General features: G+C 36.6%; 1 protein-coding gene across 1 annotated transcript; it reads right to left on the bottom strand.

Annotated features, from left to right (window-relative positions):
* Positions 1 to 2,577: 2,577 nt before the first annotated feature.
* Positions 2,578 to 3,709, bottom strand: LOC148196018 (uncharacterized). The gene is made up of 4 exons (XM_088095026.1): positions 3,566 to 3,709; positions 3,371 to 3,489; positions 3,174 to 3,250; positions 2,578 to 2,896 (listed from the first exon to the last, which is right to left on the bottom strand). The coding sequence occupies exons 1-4, from the start codon at positions 3,615 to 3,617 to the stop codon at positions 2,761 to 2,763; spliced, it is 384 nt and encodes a 127-aa protein (XP_087951152.1). The 5' UTR covers positions 3,618 to 3,709; the 3' UTR covers positions 2,578 to 2,760.
* Between the last annotated feature and the right edge of the window lie 11,719 nt (positions 3,710 to 15,428).

Raw genomic sequence — 15,428 nt, 5'->3', positions numbered from 1 at the left:
ATTAATATTCTTTATATAATATTTAATCTTATTATTTATATTAATATGAAATTTAAATTCATATTAAAATTATTTTTAACAGGAAAAAAGAAAGAAAAAAGAAATAAAAAAAGAAAAGAAAAAAGTAGAAGCGAGGAAGGAAAAAAAGCTTCTCAAACACTTATTCTGAATGGTATTTTTAAATACATTCTAAAAAATGTAATTCAAAACACATTTTCAACTTAGAAAATACTTTTTCTAATTACAAAATCTGAAATGCAATTAAAAAAAATTATATCTTAGAGTGTATAATCGAAAAAAACATTTTTAAATAGGAAAATACATTCCAACTTACACTGTCTGAAATGCACCTGTATATAAAATCACCAAGTTATCGACCAGTTTGCCCTGTGCTTTCTAACAAGGACTCCACTACCCTATCACAAATTTTGACCTCAAGAACTTCATCAAATCAGAAAATGCCTCCACAAAATTTGGACCCTCTAATGAGAAAAAGAGAGACCCTACTTCGACTAACGGGTAGGTCCATTAATATATTTTATTCTCGCTAAATATTCACATCATTGTGTTCACATAATATAAGTTTTATCTCTGTTACGTACAAGAACTCGTTATTCAAACTATAATCACATTACCGTCAATGAAAATAGTATATAAGAGACCATTAAGTTTACTATTGTTTGTAATTTCTCACAGTAACAAAACTCAACGTAACTTTAGCTAAAGTCTAGAACATGAAAATTGTAATTGTGGAAATTATTGCACGTGTCCATGTATGGTTTAATAGATTTTTATTTATTTTGTATTTAGAAAAACAATATTTGACACCCTTTTACAACTAGTTGACATTCATTTTAATAATATATATAATTATGTATATCAAAATTTAAAATTAAAAAATATATTGTTATAAATTTTGGACTATAATGTATCTATTTTGTTTTTTATGGTGTTAACATAATATCACTCTTTAGTATTGTTTTGTTCTCAAGTTCATTAAGATTATAGGGTGTGGTAAGAACATAAGCTTCCCAGTTAAAGTCTAAGAGGAATGATTGGGCATCTTTCCCAAATCTACTGAGTGACATCGTTAGGGTCAATCACTATACATTTGAGGTATTGTCTCTTTAGAGCCTTGTTTGTCATGTTTTTGTCTTTGAAAGATGTCTCGAAAGGTAGAATGAAGAAGGAATATTTAAATTGTTTTAGGCTCGACTCCCGAACGATGTGAGACTATTGGATATGATATGAACAAGTATCCTTCCACGTGGACCAATGAAAATTTGACATAGGTAATAATTTTAATTAAATGCTAATTAAATAGACCATACTATATCATGATATATTGGAGATGAAATTTCACGAGGATCACTTGGCCGCTATATATAGAAATTCTCGAACAATAGTTAGATTTGACACCATCAAATAGCAAAGGACAGTCGACATTTCGTATTCGGCATCAATTTAATAACATGTTTAACGAGGCAACACAATTCTTCCTTACTAACAGTCATATCTCTTACCCGACAATCATATTTTTGAATATGAGCTGAATCTTCATCACTAACGCATATCTCTTACCTGATAGTCATATTTTTTAAGATGAGCCAAATGCATATAACAATTAATGAGACATCAATGTGATTCATGAAGCAACACAATCTTTCATCGTCAACAATCGTATTAAAAAACTCTTTTCACATGTTAACTTAGTCCAAGCTCAAAACTTTAGGGGCTTATATATGTATTACATACCAATCAAACTACGTCAAATCGATCGTATGAGCTGAAAGGAAATCGATCAGTATTAATCAGAATTAACTAATCATCTACCTATTTTAAACATGTCAATAATAGAATTAGATTGTGATTAGGTCAACCTTGATAAAAAAATTACTGGAAAAACTTATATATATAAAATGTATGCTTGTTGAATTTTATGACGTATTTATTACATTATTAATTGTTTAATTGATTGAATATGAAGTCACTTGGAATATCTTTAACAATACACCTGATGGATTGGAGTATAAGAAAAAAAAATTACTTCAAGTATACACTTAACCCCATACATTTAAAATAATAGTTTTAGAATAATAATACTGTAAATACTTGCTTTAGTATCATAATTACTATAATTAATATATTATTAAATGTTTATTAATTTTGGTTATTATTTAGATATATATATATATATATATATATATATATATATATATATATATATGCAATAAAATATTAGTCACAATAATAATAAAATTAATATAACAATATTATAATTATTATGGTAGTATCTTATTATAAAAATACATTTGTTACTAATATAATAATATATTATTATTATTTATTATAAAAATAATCAATATCATCATTAGTAATAATTTATTATAGTACAAATAATAACATTATTAATATTATTTTATTATAATTATTATAGTGAGTCTATAATGATTTTTTAAATAATATATTTGAAAAAAAAGTAATATTTTAAATTACAAAAATACTAAAAAATAAGTAAATTAATAAAATGACAAAAAAAAAAAAGAGTTCAGCAGATATTATAATAGCTCCTTGAGGTTTATATCCGATAAATCAGTATATATTATTCCTTATCCGGCAACACAGAAACAAGCCAGCTTTTCCTTAACCAGAAAGTAAAACAATATTATATACAAACAAACCGTACACATACAGTTCTTACGACAAAACAGACGGCACTACTCATATACAGTACACACGTAACATCGGCAAATATTCATGTCACGCCCTAATTCCATTTCTGCTATTAGTTTTCGATGATCCCAACTTAGCCACGTCAAACTGTGAAACATACTTGTTGGAAGAAGCTTCCATCAATGGTGGTTCATTCAGAAATGCCCACCTGCTCTTAGTCCACCTGCACTCACACAAATCACTTACTAACATTAATTTACTCACATAATCTAAATTAATGGGATCCATAATAGTAATTAATTAGGTTCTTATTATATATATATATATATATATATATATATATATATATATATATATATTATCAAGATACTTTTTAATTTTATTAAACTTGCTAATGTAATTCTGTTTGCAAATTGAGAGTGTCGATACCATAGTGTAAGATGTATAATTTTCTGTTTATAAGAAGAAAAAAAGTCTACAAAAACCGGCATTTAATTTACCAGCAATTTTTGTTCATAAGCTGCTCCAAACTGTTTTCGTCAACATTGATCATGCCTAAAGACTTCTGAGAACGAGGCTGTCCATTATCCATCATAAACATAAAATTAAACTAGGCTTTTAATATTTAAATCTCTGACAGTTATAAAGAAGGGGTAAATTTGAGAGGTGAAAATGAACGTTAATGTAGAAGTGAAACCTGAATAGTCTGAGATAATTTGGAAATAGCTCTGAGGTGTTCTAACTCTGTCTCTTTCTTTGCTGTCCAGAAAGCATTAATTTCTTCTTTGGTGAGCGATCGATTCCTCTCTATTGTAGCTGAAACAGTTAAAAATAAGAAGCCTAGTTAGAAATCACGTCACGTGCATAAGACAGTACTTTTTATTATGGGTACCTGATTCAGGATCTAAGGTTGGAGAGTCCCATCCTGCCATAAGAGAACCCATTGCTGTTGCTGAATTTCTTTCTTTATTTGAAACTCCAATGTATTTCCAAATGGATAACCTAGTTTTTTTATATGAAGAAAGTTGTATAAGGTATGTTATTTATATAAGTGGTGGTTTAGTGCAGTGACAAAGCTCCTAGTTGTTTATCTTATCTATTGGCAGCTTTTTTATTTGTGATGACTATTGCCAATGGAAAATGTTATTTGGACAACAAAAGTTTGACACAATTTTGACAACGGCGACGTGGCAGCTGTGCATTGGCTCAGTGAATTGAAAACAAACCAGAAAAAACCCAAAATACCCCTCATCCCGGTTCACTGAGCCAATGCACAGCTGCCACGTCGCCGTTGTCAAAATTGTGTCAAACTTTTGTTATCCAAATAACATTTTCCCTATTGCCAATATGTCATCCAAAAGTGTTGGTTAAGTGATAACGATTATGAAAAAACTACAAAAATCACACACGCTTATAAATAAAAAAACTGACAGTGGTTTCGGACAGCACACAGACTACAGAAAACACAGCGGCCATGAACATCGCCGCAGTTTGTAACATCCCAATAAATAGTAATTACCATTAATCAGAACTAATCACATTTATAGAAAATACAGTGCAGTCTTAATATAAATAACAGCTGCTCCAAAAATAAAACAGCACGCACAGTAATTTACAGAAGCTGTTCAGAAATTTAAAACTGAACATACAGCACATAACAGTACTCGGAACTTCCCCAAAATACAGAAACCAGTTCAGATTTACAATTCTGCAGAACTATATACAGAACTGTCAAAATACAGCACAGAAAAACCGACTACGGCTACTACAGAGACGAGCCTCTACTGCTCAGCTTTAACTTCAACTTCCACAAGGTTGGCATCCTCCAAATTTTCTTCTTCCAGCATAGATTCAAGGGGTGCCTCACCATCTGCTCACATCCACAACGGATGATCATTGCATTGACAAGACGGACATACAGAAACAGTAGACAACACAAGGAAATTGCAAGGGTAAGCTTAGGTAATTTAATTCAATACAATCAACATCATTTTTAATCATAATCAATCAATCATACATTTTATTCAACATCAAACATATATATATATTCACGCATACAGTAGCTCATCCAAACTCTCATAACTAAAGACTGTCCGGACTGTATGATCCATGTATCTACAGGCGTTCTTGCACCCGGGTGATGTAGTAACTGGGATACCCTCAACAGCTGCCACCCGAGGTTAGCCCTTATCAGCCCAAGTACTATATAGGACTAGTGCCTCCTGCCATTCCCACGCATGAACTACCCTCCTCTACTTGAGGATGAGCAATCACGGAATATCAGGATGAACAGCCATCAGTAGCTTATCCATGGTCATACTACACTACTTCTCATATTTTCATCATGGAGACGTTCCTCCTTGGAACGCTCATATACAATCCAATAAAATCTATCCACACCATCATTCACACATTATTATCCATCATCATATTCAGATTTCCATTCTGTGTTCCACTCTCTTAATTTAACTCAAAGTTTCTCATTTATTAGACCAATATAATTGCATTACAGTACGCTGCTATCACGTTTCTGAACAAAAGAAACGCACCAGTATTCATTCACAGTCATTGAGACAATTGAATAATTTAGCTGAATTTGAGTCTAAGAGATCCGAATAATACTTATGAAAAATTCTAAGTATAAAGACTTGAGGTTGAATGAAAAGGACCATCACAGTTTAACGGGATTCAAATAAATAATTAGAGCTTTGATAAATTCGGAACGAGTACTGCCAGTCAAAGACCGAACATTAATTAACAATTTGGACGAACGCCATATGTGTTCGCTCTCGAAGCAAGAAAAGACGAGCGTTCAATTACAAAACCGAACGCTGCTCAGGACGAACGCCAGGTTAATGACCGAGCACCAAATAGAACGAACGCGCCTGGGAACGAATGCGCATTTGAATGAACGTTCGGTATCAGACCGAACGCTAACCCGGACGAACGCTCAATCTAAGATTGAGTGTTCATTTGGACGAACGCTCAGTATAATACTAAGTGTTGCTTAGGACGAACGCTGGTAAACAAAACCGAGCGTCCTAACTATACTTCACTTTATTTTAAATTTTTGGACACGCTAGGCTAAGCCGAACGCTCACGCCTAACTCTTGACAACTAATAACGCTCGTTCCAGATCAGGGTCCTTTCCAAATGAAAGAATCCTTATTCTAAGTGATGTTCCAAGGAAACCGAACGGTATAAGACCGTTCGATAACGAGCGCACCTGATCAATCAGAGAAGATGAAAATTCCAGATTTTTCAACCCGATAATTCCACAGTTTTTCCTAACTTATAATTTATTTCCACCATAAATCTTAGACATTACAGAATTCATTTTATAATCTCATCTCATACAAAATCTTCCATTTTCCAGTTCACAGATATCATCATCAACATACATTCGAATCATTTTCATTCCAACCATACAGAAATTCAATCCTGTTCAAAATCACACATCTCATTCTCTGCATACAGTTCAACCAGTAACATCATAAACATACAGTTCAAAGCATTTACAGTCATATACCACCAGTACAACATACTCGTACATGCATACTCCAAACTTCATACATATCATACAATTCAAACATCCAGTACTACCATACTCATTTATGCACACTCAAACATAGATTCTGTCATGCAGTTCAGACATTCCAGCACATTACATTGCTTTCATACAATCAAACCAGTATTAAATTAAATCCCTAAAGCTTCCCTTACCTGATATGACAGTGCACTTCAAAATGCTAGAGTTTCACTTGTTCTCTCACGGCTTCTATCCAGAAATTCTCTCAACCACTTTCCACTAAATCTAATACACCAAAATTATAACAGATCAGATTTCTAATCATGCATGCAACCAGAATTTTGGTCCGCATGAACTAAATGAACAATTATGCAGAATGAGAACTTACCAGTTCGGTTCTCAATTCTGTTCGGATCAAAATGATGCTCACTGTGCAGGGAATGATTCTGTGGTGTCTGAAATGAGATCAGATGGATTGATAGTGAGTTGTTTTAGAGAGGAGATGAAAGAGTGTAGAGACAATTTCAGAGAAGATGGAAGATCAGAATTCTAGAGGAAGAAGGTGATTGCATGCAAGAAAGAGAAGTGTTTTTCAGAGAAATCACTTTCTCTCCTTCGTCAAACGGTTGAGCAGTTATTCACTGCCACCTGGTTTCCAAATACTGATTTTAGAAGCTTCCAAATTGACATATGGCATTCAGTGCATGCAGAGAGGATTTAGTGGAATTTTGACGTGGCAGGTGTATTAAAACAGTGATCAGAGAATGGATTTAAGTGTATTAATTTTATCAGATTCTCACATTCCCCCTAACTACAAAAATTTTCGTCCTCGAAAATTCTAGAGCTTACCAGGGAATAGGTGAGGGTACAATTCCTTCACAGCCTCTTCAACCTCCCATGTTGAGTCACCAGTCTTTGCATTCCACACCACTTTTACGAGACGAACATCCTTTCCTTTGTAGAGTCTGGTGCGGCTGTCTTCCACACAAACAGGTTGCATCTCCAGTGTTCGATCTGGCCTAAGTTGGATATCTTCTAACTCCAGTACGTGTGATGGATCAGCTTATGTATTTGCGGAGTTGAGAAACATGAAATACTGGATGCAGGTTGGACAGTTGAGGTGGTAAAGCCAATTCATACGCCACTGCTCCAATCTTCTTCAGAATTTGATAAGGTCCAACATACTTAGGAGAAAGCTTCTTTGGACGAAGAACTCTTCCCACACCAGTGATTGGATTTAACCTCAGAAACACGTGATCTCCAGCAGTAAACTCTAAGGGTCTTCTTCTCCTATCAGCATACGATTTCTGCCTGCTTTGAGACGTCTTCAAACGCTCCTGGATCAGTTTCACTTTCTCTGTTGTTTGCTGGATTAATTCTGGTCCGGTTAATGCAATCTCGCCTTCTTGGAACCAGCACAAAGGAGTTCTACACTTCCTTCCATAAAGAGCTTCAAATGGTGCCATTCCTATGCTTGCTTGAAAGCTGTTGTTATACGTGAATTCAACAAGCGGCAGAACCTCATCCCATACTCCCATATGATCTATAACGCAGGTCCTCAACAAGTCTTCAAGAGTTTGGATGGTTCGTTCAGATTGGCCATCCGTCTGAGGGTGATAAGCAGAACTCATTTGCAGTTTGCTTCCCAATTCTCCTTGCAATGACTGCCAAAAACGAGATGTGAATCTCGTGTCTCTATCTGATATAATGCTTGAAGGAACTCCATGCAGTCTAACAATCTCCTTCACGTACAGCTTGGCCAAGTTTGTCATAGACATCTTCAAATTAACAGCCAGGAAGTGGGCGCTCTTAGTTAATCTATCCACAATCACCCAAATTGAGTCATGGTTTCGGACTGTACGTGGCAGATGAGTCACGAAATCCATGGAGATGCTATCCCACTTCCATTCTGGAATTTCCAATGGTTGCAGCAATCCTCCAGGTCTTTGGTGTTCAGCTTTTGCACGTTGACAAGTTAAACAAGAAGACACAAAACGTGCAATATCACTCTTCATCCCAGGCCACCAGAAGGATAAACGAAGGTCCTGATACATCTTAGTCATGCCAGGATGCATGCTAAGACGGCTGTGATGTCCCTCCTCCATTATAATCCTCTTTAGCTCACTGTCATTTGGAATGCACGTTCTGCCCATATAACGAAGCAAACCATCCGTTCCAGTACTGAATTCCTTGGCCTGATTTGTGCCAAGCACGCCCAAAATCTTCACCAATTCTGCATCCTCTCGTTGCTTTAATCGGATCCTGTCAAACACATTACTGGAGAATCTAAGATTACAACATCTGATAACGTCCGTTCCTACATCAAACTGTAATCTTAGATCTCTAAAACTCTCCACCAAATTCCGCTCCTTCACCATCATTGCCGAGACCCTTACTGCCTTCCTACTTAATGCATCAGCAACCACATTTGCTTTTCCAGGATGATACAACAGTTCAAATTCATAATCCTTCAAGAACTCAAGCCACCTCCTTTGCCTCATATTCAATTCCTTTTGATCAAAGAGGTACTTGAGACTCTTGTGATCACTAAACACTTGAAATGTTGCACCATACAGATAATGCCTCCAGATTTTTAATGCAAACACGACTGCTGCTAGCTCCAAGTCGTGTGTGGGATAATTCTTCTCATGGATTTTCAGCTGTCTTGAAGCATAAGCCACGGCCCTTCTTTCCTGCATCAGCACACAGCCCAAACCTTGATATGATGCATCACAATACACTTCAAAAGGTTTGGCCGTATCTGGAATGACCAACACAGGAGCACTCGTTAATTTCCTCTTTAATTCCTGGAAGCTCTCCTCACATCTATCTGTCCAAGCAAACGGCTGGTCCTTCCTGGTGAGGTAAGTCAGAGGGGCTACTATCTTAGAAAATCCCTCAATGAATCGCCTATAGTAGCCCGCAAGCCCCACAAAGCTCCTAACTTCTGTTACAGAACGAGGACTCTCCCAATCCAGCACTGCCTTCACCTTGGCTGGATCCACTGCAATACCACCAGCAGACACAACGTGACCTAAAAATTGGATCTCCTTCATCCAGAATTCACACTTTGAACGCTTGGCATACAACTCTTTCTCCCTCAATACACTCAAGATAGTCCTCAAATGGTCTTCATGCTCTTCAAAGCTCTTGGAATAAATGAGGATGTCATCAATAAACACCACAACAAATTTATCCAGGTACGGTCTAAAAATTCTGTTCATGTAATCCATGAAGATTGCAGGTGCGTTTGTCACTCCAAAGGGCATCACCACATACTCATAATGGCCATAGCGTGACCGAAATGCAGTCTTCTGAATGTCCTCCTCTTTAACTCTGATTTGATGATAGCCCGAACGAAGATCAATCTTAGAAAATACACACGCACCATGCAACTGGTCCAGCAGGTCATCAATCCTTGGAAGAGGATACTTGTTCTTGATGGTCAGCTTATTAAGCTGCCTATAATCAATGCATAGCCGTGAGCTGCCATCCTTCTTCTTTACCAATAATACAGGTGCTCCCCAAGGTGAAGCACTTGGGCGGATGAACCTCTTGTCCATCAATTCCTCAATCTGCTTCTTAAGCTCTACCAATTCAGCTGGTGCCATTCTGTAAGGCTGAACCGAGATGGGTGCAGCAGTGGTTACCAAATCAATTGTGAATTCTACCTCACGGATAGGAGGTAGACCAGGTACTTCATCAGGAAAAACATCTGGAAATTCATCCACCACTGTACGCCCTCCACTGTTATCAATATTGGACGAACGTTCTATCTCATTACCTTCATACGTCATGATAAGGAAACAGCTTGCTCCCTCCATGATATCTTCCTTTAACTGTCCAAGAGTAATTGACAGTTCTTCTTCTTCTTCATCCGGGAAAACTAGCTCCTTATTACCACAATCAATGAGGATCCGATTGGTAGTTAACCAATCCATTCCCAAAATTACTTCTAAGTCTTGAAGGGGTAGGCAAATGAGATTAACTTTATATTTACGCCCCTCAACTTCTATAGGACATCTCACACAAACTGTAGATGTCTTGATCCCACCAGCTGCTGGGGTTGACACCACCAGATCAAACTGTAATTCGCTCTCCACTAATCCCAGTTTCTCAACGCACTCCTTCGAGATGAAGGAATGAGTTGCCCCCGAATCATATAACACACCACAAGGCTTCCCAAACAGTAAACAAGTGCTGGTGATCAGTGTACCTGAACGAGCAGCTTCAGCACCAGTAATGGCATACACCCTTCCTGTTGCTTGTGCACGTCCACCTCTTCCCTGTTGAACTCTTCCAGCATTTGGAGGTCTCATCACTGCACGGCCTCCCATGTTACACTCCTGATCTGAGTGTCCGTTCCTCCCACATTTATTACAACGTTTCCCTCCAGCAAGTTGAGGACAAGCCCACCTCAAATGTGGTCCTCCACACTGATAGCACGTCAAACTCCTTGGCTGTCCAGTTTGGCCAACAGTGACCAAGGCCTGCGATCCACCAGATGACTGAGTTGGACGAACGTATGGATATCTTCTTAAGTTCGTAGCGTTTCTGGACACCACCTGTCCCCTATTCAACTGCTGCTTCTTCTGTTGTTCTGCCTCCGCAACGTTCTTCTCCAATACTTTTGCTCTTTCAACCATGGCAGGGAAGGATTTAATACATAAGCAGGATATCAACACCTTCAGATCACTTCTTAATCCATTTTCAAACTTTCTACACTGCCACTCTTCACTAGTCGCCATTGTATAAAACCTCACTAAATGCTTGAACTTATTTGTGTATTCTGAAACAGACATACTGCCTTGCACCAGTTGAAGGAACTCCACTTCTTTGGCAAAACGTACACTGTCTGGGAAATACTCTTCATAAAATTTTGCTCTAAAAACCTCCCAATTAACTGGATTCTGCGCTTCAGTCAACAACATCTTCATACTGGACCACCAATGGCTAGCTTCTCCTGTCAACAAATACTCTGTATATGCCAACCGATTTTCATTTGGGCATCTTTTGGCATCATAGATCCGCTCCATATCTCTAAGCCACTGATCAGCTTCATCCGGAAGTCCCCTGCCATTGAACTTGGCAGGATGGTGCTGCAAGAAACTCTCTAAACTCCATTCTGCATGAGGTACAGCATTAGAGGAAGAGGCTCCTGGTGTGCCTCGGCCAGCTGCCAAAATATCCATTAGTTGTCTCTGCGTTGCTTCTGAATGAACACGAGAAGCCTCCAAACTTTGTATTGCTTCCTGGTTTTGCCTCATCAAGGCAGCGTTCTGCTCCACCAAAGTTGTGTTTTGTTGTTGAAGCCTGTCTATGACTGCCTCCAACACACGGGCACTAACTGGTGCATCAGATTCATTCGGCTGAGGTGGGGGAGGAAGTCTAGGAGCCATTCGTTTTCTGGATCAGAGAAAACGTACGTTAGATATGTTCAAGAGTTAAAAATTACTAACTCATCAAACACATATCAAGCACACAACGAAAAGCACAGTGCACTCATACCCTATATGTCCTTAAAAGAACAAAACTGCTCTGATACCAATAAATGTAACATCCCAATAAATAGTAATTACCATTAATCAGAACTAATCACATTTATAGAAAATACAGTGCAGTCTTAATATAAATAACAGCTGCTCCAAAAATAAAACAGCACGCACAGTAATTTACAGAAGCTGTTCAGAAATTTAAAACTGAACATACAGCACATAACAGTACTCGGAACTTCCTCAAAATACAGAAACCAGTTCAGATTTACAATTCTGCAGAACTATATACAGAACTGTCAAAATACAGCACAGAAAAACCGACTACGGCTACTACAGAGACGAGCCTCTACTGCTCAGCTTTAACTTCAACTTCCACAAGGTTGGCATCCTCCAAATTTTCTTCTTCCAGCATAGATTCAAGGGGTGCCTCACCATCTGCTCACATCCACAACGGATGATCATTGCATTGACAAGACGGACATACAGAAACAGTAGACAACACAAGGAAATTGCAAGGGTAAGCTTAGGTAATTTAATTCAATACAATCAACATCATTTTTAATCATAATCAATCAATCATACATTTTATTCAACATCAAACATATATATATATTCACGCATACAGTAGCTCATCCAAACTCTCATAACTAAAGACTGTCCGGACTGTATGATCCATGTATCTACAGGCGTTCTTGCACCCGGGTGATGTAGTAACTGGGATACCCTCAACAGCTGCCACCCGAGGTTAGCCCTTATCAGCCCAAGTACTATATAGGACTAGTGCCTCCTGCCATTCCCACGCATGAACTACCCTCCTCTACTTGAGGATGAGCAATCACGGAATATCAGGATGAACAGCCATCAGTAGCTTATCCATGGTCATACTACACTACTTCTCATATTTTCATCATGGAGACGTTCCTCCTTGGAACGCTCATATACAATCCAATAAAATCTATCCACACCATCATTCACACATTATTATCCATCATCATATTCAGATTTCCATTCTGTGTTCCACTCTCTTAATTTAACTCAAAGTTTCTCATTTATTAGACCAATATAATTGCATTACAGTACGCTGCTATCACGTTTCTGAACAAAAGAAACGCACCAGTATTCATTCACAGTCATTGAGACAATTGAATAATTTAGCTGAATTTGAGTCTAAGAGATCCGAATAATACTTATGAAAAATTCTAAGTATAAAGACTTGAGGTTGAATGAAAAGGACCATCACAGTTTAACGGGATTCAAATAAATAATTAGAGCTTTGATAAATTCGGAACGAGTACTGCCAGTCAAAGACCGAACATTAATTAACAATTTGGACGAACGCCATATGTGTTCGCTCTCGAAGCAAGAAAAGACGAGCGTTCAATTACAAAACCGAACGCTGCTCAGGACGAACGCCAGGTTAATGACCGAGCACCAAATAGAACGAACGCGCCTGGGAACGAATGCGCATTTGAATGAACGTTCGGTATCAGACCGAACGCTAACCCGGACGAACGCTCAATCTAAGATTGAGTGTTCATTTGGACGAACGCTCAGTATAATACTAAGTGTTGCTTAGGACGAACGCTGGTAAACAAAACCGAGCGTCCTAACTATACTTCACTTTATTTTAAATTTTTGGACACGCTAGGCTAAGCCGAACGCTCACGCCTAACTCTTGACAACTAATAACGCTCGTTCCAGATCAGGGTCCTTTCCAAATGAAAGAATCCTTATTCTAAGTGATGTTCCAAGGAAACCGAACGGTATAAGACCGTTCGATAACGAGCGCACCTGATCAATCAGAGAAGATGAAAATTCCAGATTTTTCAACCCGATAATTCCACAGTTTTTCCTAACTTATAATTTATTTCCACCATAAATCTTAGACATTACAGAATTCATTTTATAATCTCATCTCATACAAAATCTTCCATTTTCCAGTTCACAGATATCATCATCAACATACATTCGAATCATTTTCATTCCAACCATACAGAAATTCAATCCTGTTCAAAATCACACATCTCATTCTCTGCATACAGTTCAACCAGTAACATCATAAACATACAGTTCAAAGCATTTACAGTCATATACCACCAGTACAACATACTCGTACATGCATACTCCAAACTTCATACATATCATACAATTCAAACATCCAGTACTACCATACTCATTTATGCACAGTCAAACATAGATTCTGTCATGCAGTTCAGACATTCCAGCACATTACATTGCTTTCATACAATCAAACCAGTATTAAATTAAATCCCTAAAGCTTCCCTTACCTGATATGACAGTGCACTTCAAAATGCTAGAGTTTCACTTGTTCTCTCACGGCTTCTATCCAGAAATTCTCTCAACCACTTTCCACTAAATCTAATACACCAAAATTATAACAGATCAGATTTCTAATCATGCATGCAACCAGAATTTTGGTCCGCATGAACTAAATGAACAATTATGCAGAATGAGAACTTACCAGTTCGGTTCTCAATTCTGTTCGGATCAAAATGATGCTCACTGTGCAGGGAATGATTCTGTGGTGTCTGAAATGAGATCAGATGGATTGATAGTGAGTTGTTTTAGAGAGGAGATGAAAGAGTGTAGAGACAATTTCAGAGAAGATGGAAGATCAGAATTCTAGAGGAAGAAGGTGATTGCATGCAAGAAAGAGAAGTGTTTTTCAGAGAAATCACTTTCTCTCCTTCGTCAAACGGTTGAGCAGTTATTCACTGCCACCTGGTTTCCAAATACTGATTTTAGAAGCTTCCAAATTGACATATGGCATTCAGTGCATGCAGAGAGGATTTAGTGGAATTTTGACGTGGCAGGTGTATTAAAACAGTGATCAGAGAATGGATTTAAGTGTATTAATTTTATCAGATTCTCACACAGTTTTTTGTTTTTTGTTTTTAAATATTAGTTGCTTCTATTTCTTTAGTTTTAGTTCTACTCATATTCTTTTTCTAGTGTTAATAATTTTTTTTAAATAAGTTTTTGATAATAGAATATGTGTCAGTAGTTTATTGTTCTATTTATCTCAAACAGAACACTATTCATCTATCACGTTATAAAAAAGTTGTAAAAAAAATTATTAAAAAAATGTTTACCTTTTTTTCTCTACCCGAACACGTGAAATCTTGCTTAAAGGAATATTAAGAAAATAAAAAACAAAAAATTATTTATCAAAAAAACTTCTTTTTTATCCGAAAATAAAAACATATTATTTAATTCTAGCAATTCATATAGAAGACATTGGAATGATTTCTATTTTTAGCATGGAAGGGTACGAAAAGAAATTGAAAAAATGAAATTCCCACTTCTCATAAAATCCGTAAGTTTATATATATATATATATATATATATATATATATTTTGATATCTAATCTTTATATAAAATTATTAAAGTCTATTTTTATTGTTATAGTGTAGATAAACTTCTCTTAATATACCACCTTTATCATAAAGAACAAAAAAAAAATAGTATTTCTAGAAACAATAGAATATGGAGTACTCTATCTTTTGTAACCCAACAAATATATTCTCATACATATATAAAATGAAAAACAAAAGTGTTTATCACAACATAATCTTTGTAAAAAAGAAAAAACATCAATTATCTTTAAAAAGATAGAGAACCCGAAAAATATGACAGTAATGATAGATTTGAGTCTCAATGATCAAAATAAGATATAACTGTAGTTAGTATTATAACATATACAAAATGT

Source organism: Vigna umbellata, chromosome 7, assembly GCF_029865625.1.
Source record: "Vigna umbellata cultivar VRB3 chromosome 7, Vumbellata_1.0, whole genome shotgun sequence".
Lineage (NCBI taxonomy): Eukaryota > Viridiplantae > Streptophyta > Magnoliopsida > Fabales > Fabaceae > Vigna > Vigna umbellata.
The sequence above is the reverse complement of the archived record's forward strand: the minus strand, read 5'-3'. Positions and strand labels throughout refer to the sequence as shown.